The 12,092-nt window shown below is 41.3% G+C and overlaps 1 protein-coding gene across 3 annotated transcripts; it reads right to left on the reverse strand.

Moving 5' to 3' along the window:
* Positions 1–119: 119 nt before the first annotated feature.
* Positions 120–11,257, reverse strand: ndufv3 (NADH:ubiquinone oxidoreductase subunit V3). 3 transcript variants are annotated; one of them, XM_086123784.1, is made up of 6 exons: positions 11,071–11,257; positions 8,258–8,351; positions 4,320–4,478; positions 3,969–4,238; positions 3,381–3,893; positions 120–434 (listed from the first exon to the last, which is right to left on the reverse strand). In XM_086123784.1, exons 1-6 carry the CDS (start codon positions 11,122–11,124, stop codon positions 265–267), a joined length of 1,260 nt encoding a protein of 419 aa, XP_085979910.1. In that variant the 5' UTR covers positions 11,125–11,257; the 3' UTR covers positions 120–264. The 3 variants fall into 3 exon arrangements, with proteins under 3 accessions (XP_085979910.1, XP_085979909.1, XP_085979908.1); XM_086123783.1 differs by having other exon boundaries at positions 3,381–4,238; positions 4,320–4,475; XM_086123782.1 differs by having other exon boundaries at positions 3,381–4,238.
* Between the last annotated feature and the right edge of the window lie 835 nt (positions 11,258–12,092).

Genomic DNA, 12,092 nt, shown 5'->3' on the forward strand with positions numbered 1-12,092 from the left:
GACATTTTTCTCCATTGGGCCTCCTTTTTCTCCCTCAAAACAGCAGATGGACAAATTGCAAACAGAAACACCCACACATTTGGTTAAATACTGCATGTGAATTTACAATCAAGACAAGCTTTGCTGAGGCATTTTATTTTTTTCTTTGTTACTTCTTTGGGCTCAAACTCATAAGACCACACAAATTCAATATACAGAAATGTATAAACGTACTGTATATATATCTATATATACGGGTGTGTGTGTATGTCCAGCTGAGCTCTCCTAGTGTCGAGGCGAGGGTCTTCCAGAGGTAGGCTGAGGGAGACGATACTTTGTCATCTCTACATCCATGTCTGCAAATGTATAGGTACTGTAGCTGTGGTGTTCGTAATTTTGGTATAGGCTGTTGTCAAAAGTATCTTCAGGCTCAGCATGTACCATGGTTGCTGACTCTGGAAAGGAAAGCAAAGTGGATAAAATGAATTAGTATTAGTATCTAGTCCTCTTCTTTTGTCCCAATATTCTTTTTGAGTAAACAGATTGCAAGGGGCACAGATAGCATTTTGGAACTGGGGGATGGCCAGCCAAGGGCAAGTAAATAAATTATCCACACTTTTTGCTACAGCGCGGGGTTGTGTTTAAATTTGATGCAATTTTCCCTGCACGCGGGAGCTTGCGGGTCACTTGATCACAATGTATTTTAAGTGTGTGTGTGAGCCAAAAGTTTGGCCACACCTCATTCAATGTGTTTTCTTTATTTTCAGACTACTATTTTTTCATTGTTGATCCTCACCGAAGGCAGCAAAACTATGACTGAACACATGTGGAGCTACGTACTTAAAACCCAAGTGAAATAACTGAAAAAATTTAGAGTGTCCGATTCACCTACCATGAATGTTTTTGGAATGTGGGAAGAAAACAGAGTACTCGGAGGAAACCCACACAGCTATGGGGAGAACATGCAAACTTCACACAGGAGGGCGGACACGAACCTACGGCCTCTGTACTCAGAGCCGGACACGCTAATGAGTCAAGCACTGTGCCACCCCCTTTAAAAAAGTCAAGAACATAATTTAAATAAATATAACTAAACCATTGTTATTAGGGTATCCATGGTCACAAGACCCTCACAAATGACATATACTACTAGACACACCGGTTTTTCAAAACCAAGCCGCTGCAAGTTGTTCCCTATTTGCTCGTTTAAGTCACAGTACACAAAAAGCCAAGGACATAGTCGCGATAAATGCAAAACATGTCTCGTAATTGGATAGGGGTTGAAGACATTATCACAGTCCAATTGTGTTATACTGCGAGCTAGCTGAATTGAAATGTAGTCACACGAGTGTTGTTCTTTTCTTCAACTTCTTCATCTTGATTGGGTGTGTCATTGTCCTTCCATGTTTTTTGGGGGGGGGGGGGTACAAATGTTAATTATTCACAAATATGCTCTGCTTGTGGGATTTTTTTCTTCAATTTAGTCGTGTGTGTTTTGGACACATTTCTATTAATTGGTTGTATGCAAAATGATTAAGAGCAAATTATGAATCGGTCCCATTGAGCAAACTCATGAATATAGTGTATTGCTAGATATACTGTGAAATGTTACTTGTGTTTTATACGCATTATAGTTTGTTAATATTAGGGACAATTAAAGCAATGTCTGTCTCAACAAGGGGACCAGGTTATTCACAGTGAGCCCTTTCCAATGCATGCTTATTGTAATCATCTAATACTTGCCTAACCAAATAGCTCCAGCAAAATCATCTGCGGCAATCTCTCCACAGATCCCCATCAACAGAAGATGTTGAGCATACAACATTAGGTAAAACATACTTTTACTTCCACTGCTCCCTATCAAATACCGGTACATCAGGTGAGTGACATCAGATGTTGTGGTCCTCTGTAACATTCCTTATGAATATACTCTGGGCTGTGACAATTGAGCCTGTTCATGATTAAAAATGTTTTGCCATTTCAGCCTGTCCTGAGCCCTGACCGTTTGGTACCAGGCCCCACGCAGACAAAGATTTTTTTTTGTTTGTTTTTGCGGAGCGCAAGTCAACACCCCACTCTGTCGAAGGGCAATATCAATCGAGCTGGGTGATTATATGATTCCTCGTGTTCTGTGACTTGCTTCGAGCTCTGAGCTTATTTACTCCGTCAGACATGGCAAAAATGTGCACGACAGCAGGCCTCCTAACTTTGATTTGCAAGTTGAAGTCAACAGATTCTGCAAATAAATAAAAGCAGTAAAAAGAAAGTAATATTTGCAAAATATCCAAATGTGCAGCTAAACACGCAGCTGATGGACAGCCTTGAACTCTGAAGATGAACCTATTTTGATAAGAAAAGTTACGCCCCCTTGCAGTATCTCCAGAGTGACGTGGAGGAGGAAGCTGTTGTGCACTTTAAGTCATCCAAAATAAGGCAGTACAACAAACCTGTTGAATCATTTGAACCAGTAGCACTCAAGCAATGAAGTTGGAAGCATGAAAATGCGAGCAGAGTTAGCACAGCCAGCCCACATAAGCCTTAGAAGTTCAGCCGCTAATTAGTATGCTGTATACATTGAGATAAAGACTAATATGGGGTCTGAGAGATCCACAGAGAAGAATGGTTACAGCAGGGGTGTCCAAACCTTTTCGTTTGAGGGCCACATCCATGAAAATGCAAGGATAAAAGGGCCGCTTTAAAATTCTTCAACTTTTTGACAGATGATAAATTCAGTCAAGAAAGCAATTATATATTGTTTGTATTGTCGAGTTAATTTCATCAGCTTTCTGTTAAAGGTGTTCAAGCATAGAGTTGAGGATTTTTCCAAGGTTTTGGGGTGGCCAACAGCCATCTATCTCAAAGAATTGATCCAGCTCTGCATTTAACAGTAGCCGAATCCCACCCCCCACATTCAGAACTAAAACAAAGAACAAACTGTAGTAAAGTGATCATCACTTACATGAGGATCATCAATGTGATGTCTTCATAAATCAGCTATAGGTCACAAAGTGGAAAAAACTTTTTGCCCCTAAAATTGAATCATCTTTATTCACTACAGTGTTTTGAAGATAAACTGTGTTATTATTTTCGTCAGAAATGGTTTGAATCTTCGAATATGGAGAAAAGTTCTACTGTATATAAACACATTTATTAGTATGATTGGTACTTTTTTCTTACACCCTTTCTTCCCCCAGCTTTTTTAACCAACCTTGCTGCCCATGTCAAATATCTTTTTAAGTGTGTGCATATATATACAGTATATACAGGTATATATATATATTAGATAGATCTTTTTTTTTGTCATGTCATGGGTCGCTGAAAAATGGATGGAGGGTGGCAAATGGCCCCCGGGCCGTAGGTTGGACACCCCTTGGTTACAGGGTTGGATGCTGTAGTGTTACCCTCATGTGGAGTCTGTGTCTGGAGTTCTCTCAAAGGGTGCAGTAGCTCACTGAGATGCGGCGACGAGGTGGGGACCGTGGTTGCAACATCAGTAGCTGCCCCAGAGGGGGGAGCACCACCCACTTGCACGACGGCATTTCCGCAAGGAGGCTCAACAGTTCCTTGAAGGACAGATTCATCCTCGACATGCAGGTGTGCAGTATTTGCAGACACTTCAGGACGCACAGGCTCTGTGGTTTCTACAAGACCATCAGATGGATCCTGCCCTGGTGACGAAACCTCAATCGCAGCTTTACCTGCTGAATCTTCAACCCTTACAGGGAGATTGGGAGATATGACACGTGCAATTAAGTCTGAAGAAGAACCTGCTTCAGATTGTAATTCTGTCTCAGTGGTATCTGATAGATCTTCTGGCACATCCTGGAGTTGTGGGGCAGAGTCTATTAGGTCTTCAACAGTCCGAACATTTTGTCCCTCTCTGGTATTTTTAGAAGCTTCTGTATGTGCAGCTTCTGCTGGCAAGGTAGCAGAGGCATTCTTAGCCTCATGTTCTGCTAAAACCTCCTTATTAGGTTTATTAGAATCACCGTTTTCTTTGGATGTGATATGTTGGGATTTTATTTGTGTAATCTGTCGCAAATCTGGGACCTCTTGCACAGAGGTCGAAGTTTCAAGGTTGTCATCTTCTGACTCAGAATCCGAATCAGACTCAGAATCAGAAGAGTCACTGGATGAGGAGGAAGTGATTTTAGCCCTTGATTGATCACCATGTTCAGAATAGAGTGTCTTGGTTGTGGCTGCATGACCTGGGGCTGGAGCTGGAGTGAAAGCATCATCTGCCACAGGAGAACGTGTATCTGTGATAAACACAGTATAACTCTATTGAGGTGTTGGAGAGGACAAGGATTCCTGTTTAGTACATGCTATTTCAATATTACCAATGACAGGCAATGCATCCACTACTTTGCCTGCGGACACTGATATTGCGATTCCCAGAGGCTGCGTTGGAAAAGCTCCGTTGTTCGAAACCCTCGTAGGGAAAGACACTGCTGTCTTGTGTGTTAGTAGGGCTGCTCTCTCATCTGTATCGTTTGCTGCTGAGCAAAATAGAAAAATGAAAAATAAGGCATGACATACAGTGGAACTTGTTATCACAATCTTAATTCATTACGCACTTCGTTTGCGATATGAAACGTTTGCAAACCAAGGCGATGTTTCACACTAAAATGCATGGAAATAGAATTCATGTGTTCCAGCCTCAGACTGAAGATATGTTTACCTGTTTTTTATTCTGTGGGTAGTTCAAGAGTACAATTCAGTACAATAGAGAGAAAGTCAAAGCAAACTACATATGCGGCTGCAATGTATGGAGCATGGAGACGCCCCACTGGAGCAGAAGGGTAAAACGAGTCGGCGTGCTAGTCAAGCTATGTCAGCGTTGATTTCTAACCCCTCTCCCATCGATCCATTTTGCTAATCTACGTTCTCTACCAAACAAGATCGATAAACTCCTTTTCCTCACAAGGACCAACAAAACCTTTACATGTTCTGCCGCGGACTGCTTCACCGAAACTTGGCTCAGCGATCGCAACCTGGACGCCGGGCTGGGCTACACCTACCCGGCTTCCGTCTCCAGTGAGCAGACCACGAAACGAAACTGTCAGGGAAATCAAAAGGGGGTGGAATATGCTTTGTGTAAAAGAGGAATGGTGCACTGGTGTCACAGAGCTCAACAAACTGCAGCCCGGACTTGGAGTCGTCGTATCTAAACCATAAGCCATTCTGCTCACCACGTGAGTTCTCCTCTTTCATACTCGCCCGTGTTTGCATTCCACCACAAGCAAACGCGAACACAGTGCAACAAACGCTGGCTGACCAAGTCAACAAACTCGAGCTAAAGCATCCAGAATCACCCCTCATATTCTTTGGTGGTTTTAATAGAGCACAACTTAACCATGAAATTCCCAAATATAAGCAGCACAGTGTTTCACCAGAGAAGGCAACACTCTGGACCATTGCTCCACGAACGACACTTTAGGACTCATACCGATCTGTTGCCCACGCAGCGCTGGCTTTGTCACTGTTTAATACATTTAATCCGTATATACAGGCACAGACTAAAATGCATAAAACCGTCTGTCCATACACACACACAGTTTAAAGTCTGGAGACATTATGGAGTATAAACAAGCCTGTTATAAACTCCAGAAATCTATCAGAGCTGCCAAGAGGACTTACACTCACAGCCTTGAGAGCTGCTACAGGGAAAACAACATGAGAGACATGCGGAGGGGAAACAGGTCAGTGAACGCAGGTCAGAGGCTCACAATCTGTGGTTCAAGATGTCATCTGCCAGAAAACCTGAACTGCTTCTATGCTAGATTCAACCAGCACAACAGAGACACCACTGAAAAGCCCCCCTGTAACCCAGAAGAGTCTGACACTGCAGGTGACACACACACACACACACACACGCACTGGTGATCAGAGCTCTGGGACAGGTAAAACCCCGCAAGACTATGGGATATGACCGGATGTCACCAAGGATCTAGAGGGCCTATGCAGATCAGCTAGCGGAGGTGTGTACGAACATATTCTACATCTCCTTCTCATAAGAAACTGTACCACGCCCCTTCAAGTCCTCTGTGATAGAGCCAGTCTCCAAGAAAACAAGCATAACAACAATGGACGACTTCAAACCTACGGCACTCACAGCTGCTGCCGTGAAGTGTCTTGAAAAGGTGGTGGTAACCGAACATGAACTCCGTGGTTCCTGACTCAGTAGTGACTGTATCAGTTCGACTGCCGCCCCAACAGATCAGTGGATGACACAGTGGCACTGGTACTTCACTCCACCCTCCAACAACAAGACAGTAACACCACCTACACATGGCTACTGTTTCTGGATGATAGCTCTGCATTTAATACCATCAGGCCGTTTAAGCTTTTGGCAAGACTGGCCGATATAGGAGTACCTACCACCCATAACTGGACCCCGGACTTACTCACGGACAGACCACCGTCTGTAGGAAAGAAGGTCAGGGGACAGGTCTGCATACAGGGACTTGATTTGTCTTCAGTTTATGGTGAGGACAACGACCTTGCTCTCAACATAAGACAAAACAAAAGAACTCATTGTGGACTACAAGGATGAGGACCTCACCTCTGCAGCCCCACACCATCACCGAGACTGTAGTGGAACAGACTGACCAATTCCTTGCCCTTCACATCACAAGAGAGCTTCAGCTGGGCAATAAACCTGCTGACACAACGAAAACAGCTCGGCAGAGGTTGCACTTGAGCAGGCGGTTGAAAAAGGACCGATAAACCCTTCAAAGAGGCCTACAGAGGTCCTGTTGAAACCGTCTTCACCAGCAACATAATGCGATGTGCTATGGGAACACTTCCCTGGCTGAGAAGAGGAGGCTCCAGCGGGTCACCAAAACTGCAGAAAGGGTCTTTGGCTCTGACCTGACCTGACATCCACCACCCAGCCTGTACTGTTTGATTGGGTGGACTCAAGCTACAACCCAAGACCATCAACGCTCAAAGGGCAACAGCTTTTTCCAAGCCACTGTCACGGTGGTGGCTCAGGACATAAGAGTCAAGTCAAGTCCAACTTTATTGTCAATTGTGCTGTACAGCACAGATGAAATTTCTTCCCTCTCACAACATACAAGAGAAGGAAAACCCCTCTCCCTCACACAGAGAGATTTACTCATTCACTCCCAAAGACATATTTATATGTCTTTTAACACGCCACACGTTCAACCCCAGATACTTCCCCCCCCCAAATTTTCCAAGACTTAGGGTAAAAAAAAAAAAGGGGGGGGGGGTGTCTAGAATTGTCTGGTAGTGAATGAGTTAGCATTTGACCCCACCCCCGGGCTATACGGCCTCCATGTGTAATACTTCTGTGCAATTTCTCTGTACAACACACTTATGACACCAAGTGCAATATTATTATATTTAAGTAACCACTTCCTCATTGCGGTGTGAAAGAGTGTTTGCCCCCTTCCTGATTTCATTTTTATCTGCCGCCCCCATTACTGTTTTACCTTCACCTTCCTACTTCACTATTTATGTGCAGTTTACTTATGTTTACTTGTTTTTTTTAAAAATCTTATCGTACTTTATTGCAATAAGCATAATGTGTAGTTTAATTATAACAGTTTATAAGGTCTAGTTCTCAATCGGATCCACCTTAACTTTACTGCTATTGCTTTACTTACAAACTGTAATTTACTCATCTTTGGTTCTTCTCTGATGCACTTTGACTCACTTTATTGCTTGCACTGTTTTACTTAGAATGTGTCGTTTAGTCCTTTACCGGTTTACTTATAATGTTTAATATTTAGTTCTTTATCTGTCTACCTTGTCTTGAATACATTTCGCTTATTTGTTTACTTGACTTAGGGATACGCACAAGAATTCCAATGTTTGATCCTGGTATTTAACTTGTAGAAATTGCAATAAACTCTATTCCATTCCATTCCATTATTAACTTCCAGACATTTATGTGTGCTGCATCTACTTCTTGGGTAAAATAGGCCAAAGCGTCCAATGGCATTGCCGCACATGCATTCTCAATTTCTTGTCAAAGGGCCACTGTATTGCAGGAAACAAAATACGCAAAAAAGTGAAGCTACGTCAATGCTTTCCAGAGAACAACTGCATCCTGTGCTTCAACTTCAGGGAAAAAGAAAAACATTGTCAAACCAATGAATTAAAATGCTAATCCATACCCTCAATAATTATGTAGAATGTGTTTTTATTTAAACAGAGTGAGCACAAATGAGACTGCAAACTAACAAAATACTCACAACCCCATGCAACCACTAGAAATAATTCAAAGAGATGTAATTTTCCTACATACTCTTTTCTGTGCTCTTTATAGCCTCGTCTTTGTGAGTGGTGCACAATGCTGACACGCCGGTCCTCAGGATCCCCCAGTTCTCCACCTGGTAGTGCTACAAAAAAAAAAAGCGCAAACAAGTCAAAAATTGTGTGATTTTAATTTAGTTACAATGTTTTATATAATCCAAGAAAAAAAAAAAGAATCACAGACTAGACCACTGAACCAAATTGGTCAGTAAATCTAACATGGAAAGGCAGCATATACTGTAGTGGCAGGAAAAAGTATGAGAACTCTTAGAGTGATTGTGAGTGCGAATGGTTGTTCATCTATGTGTGCCCCGCAATTGGCTGGCAACCAGTTCAAGGTGCTAAGCAGATTGAAAAATGGATGGAGGTGAAAAAAGTATTTATTAATAGCAAATTAATTCTCTTTGTCCATCTTCCTACACCAGCAATTTTTGGGATGGAAACAACAAATAAATGATCTTCTATTTGATGGCAAAAAGTATGAAATTGACATAGGTATCCTCTTTTTGTGACAATTTTGTTTGGTGGTGTGCCGTGCTATTTTTCGGACTTAAAATATGTGCCTTGGCTCAAGGTTGGGAACCACTGTTTTAGTGCATAGAACGATTTATCTTTCACTTGAACCCATGCTGGAAATCAATTTAGCATGTCTTTGACAGATAATGGTAGGCGCCTTTTTGATACCCTCTTTGGATTTACACCACGGTGATGCAGGTCATGTGCCACTGTAGATTAAAGGTGACCTGCTTTTTTATTTTATTTTTTAAATACCCTTTTTGGGGTGGGGGTCAAACTGATTGGATGTTAAGCATGCAGTGTACACGAACACAAAAATATACAGCGGTGTGAAAGAGTGTTTGCCCCCTTCCTGATTTCTTTTTTTTTTTTGCATGTTTGTCACACTTAAATGTTTCAGATCATCAAACAAATGAAAATATTAGTCCAAGATAACACAAGTAAACACAAAATGTCATTTTTAAAGGAAGGTCTTTATTATTAAAGGAGAAAAAAAATCCAAACCCACATGGCCCTGTGTGAAAAAGTGCCCCCCCCCCTGTTAAAACATAACTGTGCTTTATCATACCCGAGTTCAATTTCTCAAGCCGCACCCAGGCTTGATTACTGCCACAACCTGTTCTCAAACAAGAAATCACTTAAATGGGACCTGCCTGACAAAGTGAAGTAGACCAAAAGATCCTCAAAAGCTAGACATCATCAGCTTTGGGACTCCGGCGAACCACAGTGAGAGCCATTATCCACAAATGGTGAAAACTTGGAACAGTGGTGAACCTTCCCAGGAGTGGCCGACCGACCAAAATGACCCCAAGAGGTCACAAAAGACCCCACAACAACATCCAAAGAACTGCAGATCTCACTTAAGATCAGTGTTCATGACTCCATCATGAGAAAGAGACTGGGCAAAAATGGCCTGCATGGCAGAGTTCAAGACTAAAACCAATGCTGAGCAAAAATGAACTTTTTTCTTTTTGCTGATTTCTTCTTAAATTTCTTTGGATCGTGGCATGATGCATTTTTGTTTCTTTTCGTTTGTTTATTGAACATAAAACATATACAGTAATAATTTGACAAAGTAAGGTACCGGTAAGTAAAATAGTAAAAAGGAAAGAGAAATCAGTCATCATTCAACACGGTTATTATGTTCAAGGGAGTAAGAAGAAGCAAAAAACGTATCTAGTCCTACCCTGTTATGTGTTTATATCTAATAGATCATTTTTATATCAATCAGAAAAGAAAGAAAGTAAGAAGAAATAAGTCTCCATTAAGGCTCATGCTTTACCCTTGACCGTGACATTTTCACAACTTTTGGTTTGTATCAGGATTTGTTTCTTGAGATCTTGTGGCCTACTTCACTTTGTCTGACAAATTCGATGTGATCTCTTGATTTGACAAATTTTGTGCTAAAGTGTTGCCTATAAAATTGAAATCAGCTTTCCCACAGTTGTCGATCATCACTGTTTGATTAAATAGTGTGGGGGTGGGGGGATATTTTTTCAAATAGGGATGGGTAGTTTGGGATTTGTTTTTGCACCTTAATAAATTAAATTGACATTTAATAGCAGGCTGTGTGAGAAGGGAGCCTGCTGTGTGAATAGTGAGAAGGGTTCAGCCATGATACAGAGAGGTAATTTCCCCGTTCAGTTTATTTTATTTGGACATAGATTAGCAGATAAAAGCACACAGGCATCAAGGCTCTCCCAGATGACACACCCTCTAATGACCGTCTCAACCCCTTTTTAAAGCAGTACACCTGGGTTGCAAACCAATCAGGTCAGAGCTCAGCAATTGTCCATCCACAGGTGGTCGCAATTTCCTTCCCTGAAACAATCAATTTACCACAAAAATAAAAAACATTCAGCACTGCAGAATCTATCACCCCAGCAACAGTCTTGGATGGAGAGGAATGTGCACCCCCCCCCCATCCAAAACCCACTTTAATCGTCAGTTATTAAGATGGCTCATTTGGCTTTATGGCACTTGGGATGTCTGTGCGATATTAAGTTGGACCTGGAACCTTTGTATGTGATAAATATGCAAAGAACACAGAAACCAGGAAGTTCTGAGCTCCACACATAAGACGACGCGTCGGTGTTGCCGGAGTCATCGCTTGTCAACTCTTATACTATGTCACAATTAACGTAAGGTAAAATCTCGTGCTCGTTCGAATTCACATTACCTCAAGTGCAGTACCTGGAATGTAAGCATTGAGCAACCCAAGCTGATTAGTAGGGAATATCAAGTGGCAATTATTACAGAATGTACTTCTGAAAGTGAAACGGACGTTACCTTTGATGCCCATAGTCGCCTTAAAAGCAATATGGAGGTCGACATTTTCCACATCTTATTCGTCCTTCTCGTCGTCGTAATATCTTTATTATTCTTTTTTCGTCCTTCTCGTCGTTCTAATATCCTTCAAATTATTTTCGTCCTTCTCGACTTCTTCTTCTTCGTCTTCTTTTTTTCTTCTTCTTCGTTTTCTTCTTCTTCTTCTTCTCGTTGTATTCGTCGTCGTCGTCTTCTTCGCCTTTTTTATGAACCAAGTATTGTACTGGACAGTACATTATGTTCATTAAATAAAAACATTCTAAACATGACGTAACAGCATGCATGAAGTAACATATACATTGCAATAAATTGAAAATTGGCAGTACAAATACAAACAACTGAGACAATGTGCTACGCAGCCATCGACAGTTAACAAAAATCAAATAACTTAATATTCCACAAAGACTGTCCATTTTGTAAGAACCCCATTTCAAAACATCATGTAAAAAAACTGCATTCACCCCACCTTTTCGTGACATTTGATCACATCAATGGTCCTTATGTACTGACATCTATTGCTTCATATAAACTTGAAATTAATCTTATTAATTGCCTTTATCATTTTTATTTGAAACAGGTAAAGAGAAGGCCAGATACCTTAACCACGATAACGATCAGTTTTTGACAGAAACACCCTCCCAAAGATTGCAATGTCTTTTTGCAACCATCTGTTAAGCATGTATCCATATTGCTTCCAAAAAAATTCCTTTCATTGCAGCATTTTCCGCAGCTATAATAATAAGACCCAAAAATGTAACATATTTTTTAATTGTGATCCCATTAATTGACGGTGGAAGACAATCATGCAACATCAATAATTCACATTTACCCACATTAAGTTCCAAGCCAGAAGCCTTTGAGAATAAATCAATGCAGTTTTTCCCAACATTGATTGAGCTAAGGAAAATATGTCACGACACATCATTTAGCAAAACAATTCACAAAAAATGGATACACAGGTAAATTATGTACCTTCTGTCATC

This window comes from Hippocampus guttulatus, chromosome 11 (assembly GCF_054856545.1).
Source record: "Hippocampus guttulatus isolate MCC_2025c chromosome 11, RoL_Hgut_1.0, whole genome shotgun sequence".
NCBI classification, from domain to species: Eukaryota; Metazoa; Chordata; class Actinopteri; order Syngnathiformes; family Syngnathidae; genus Hippocampus; species Hippocampus guttulatus.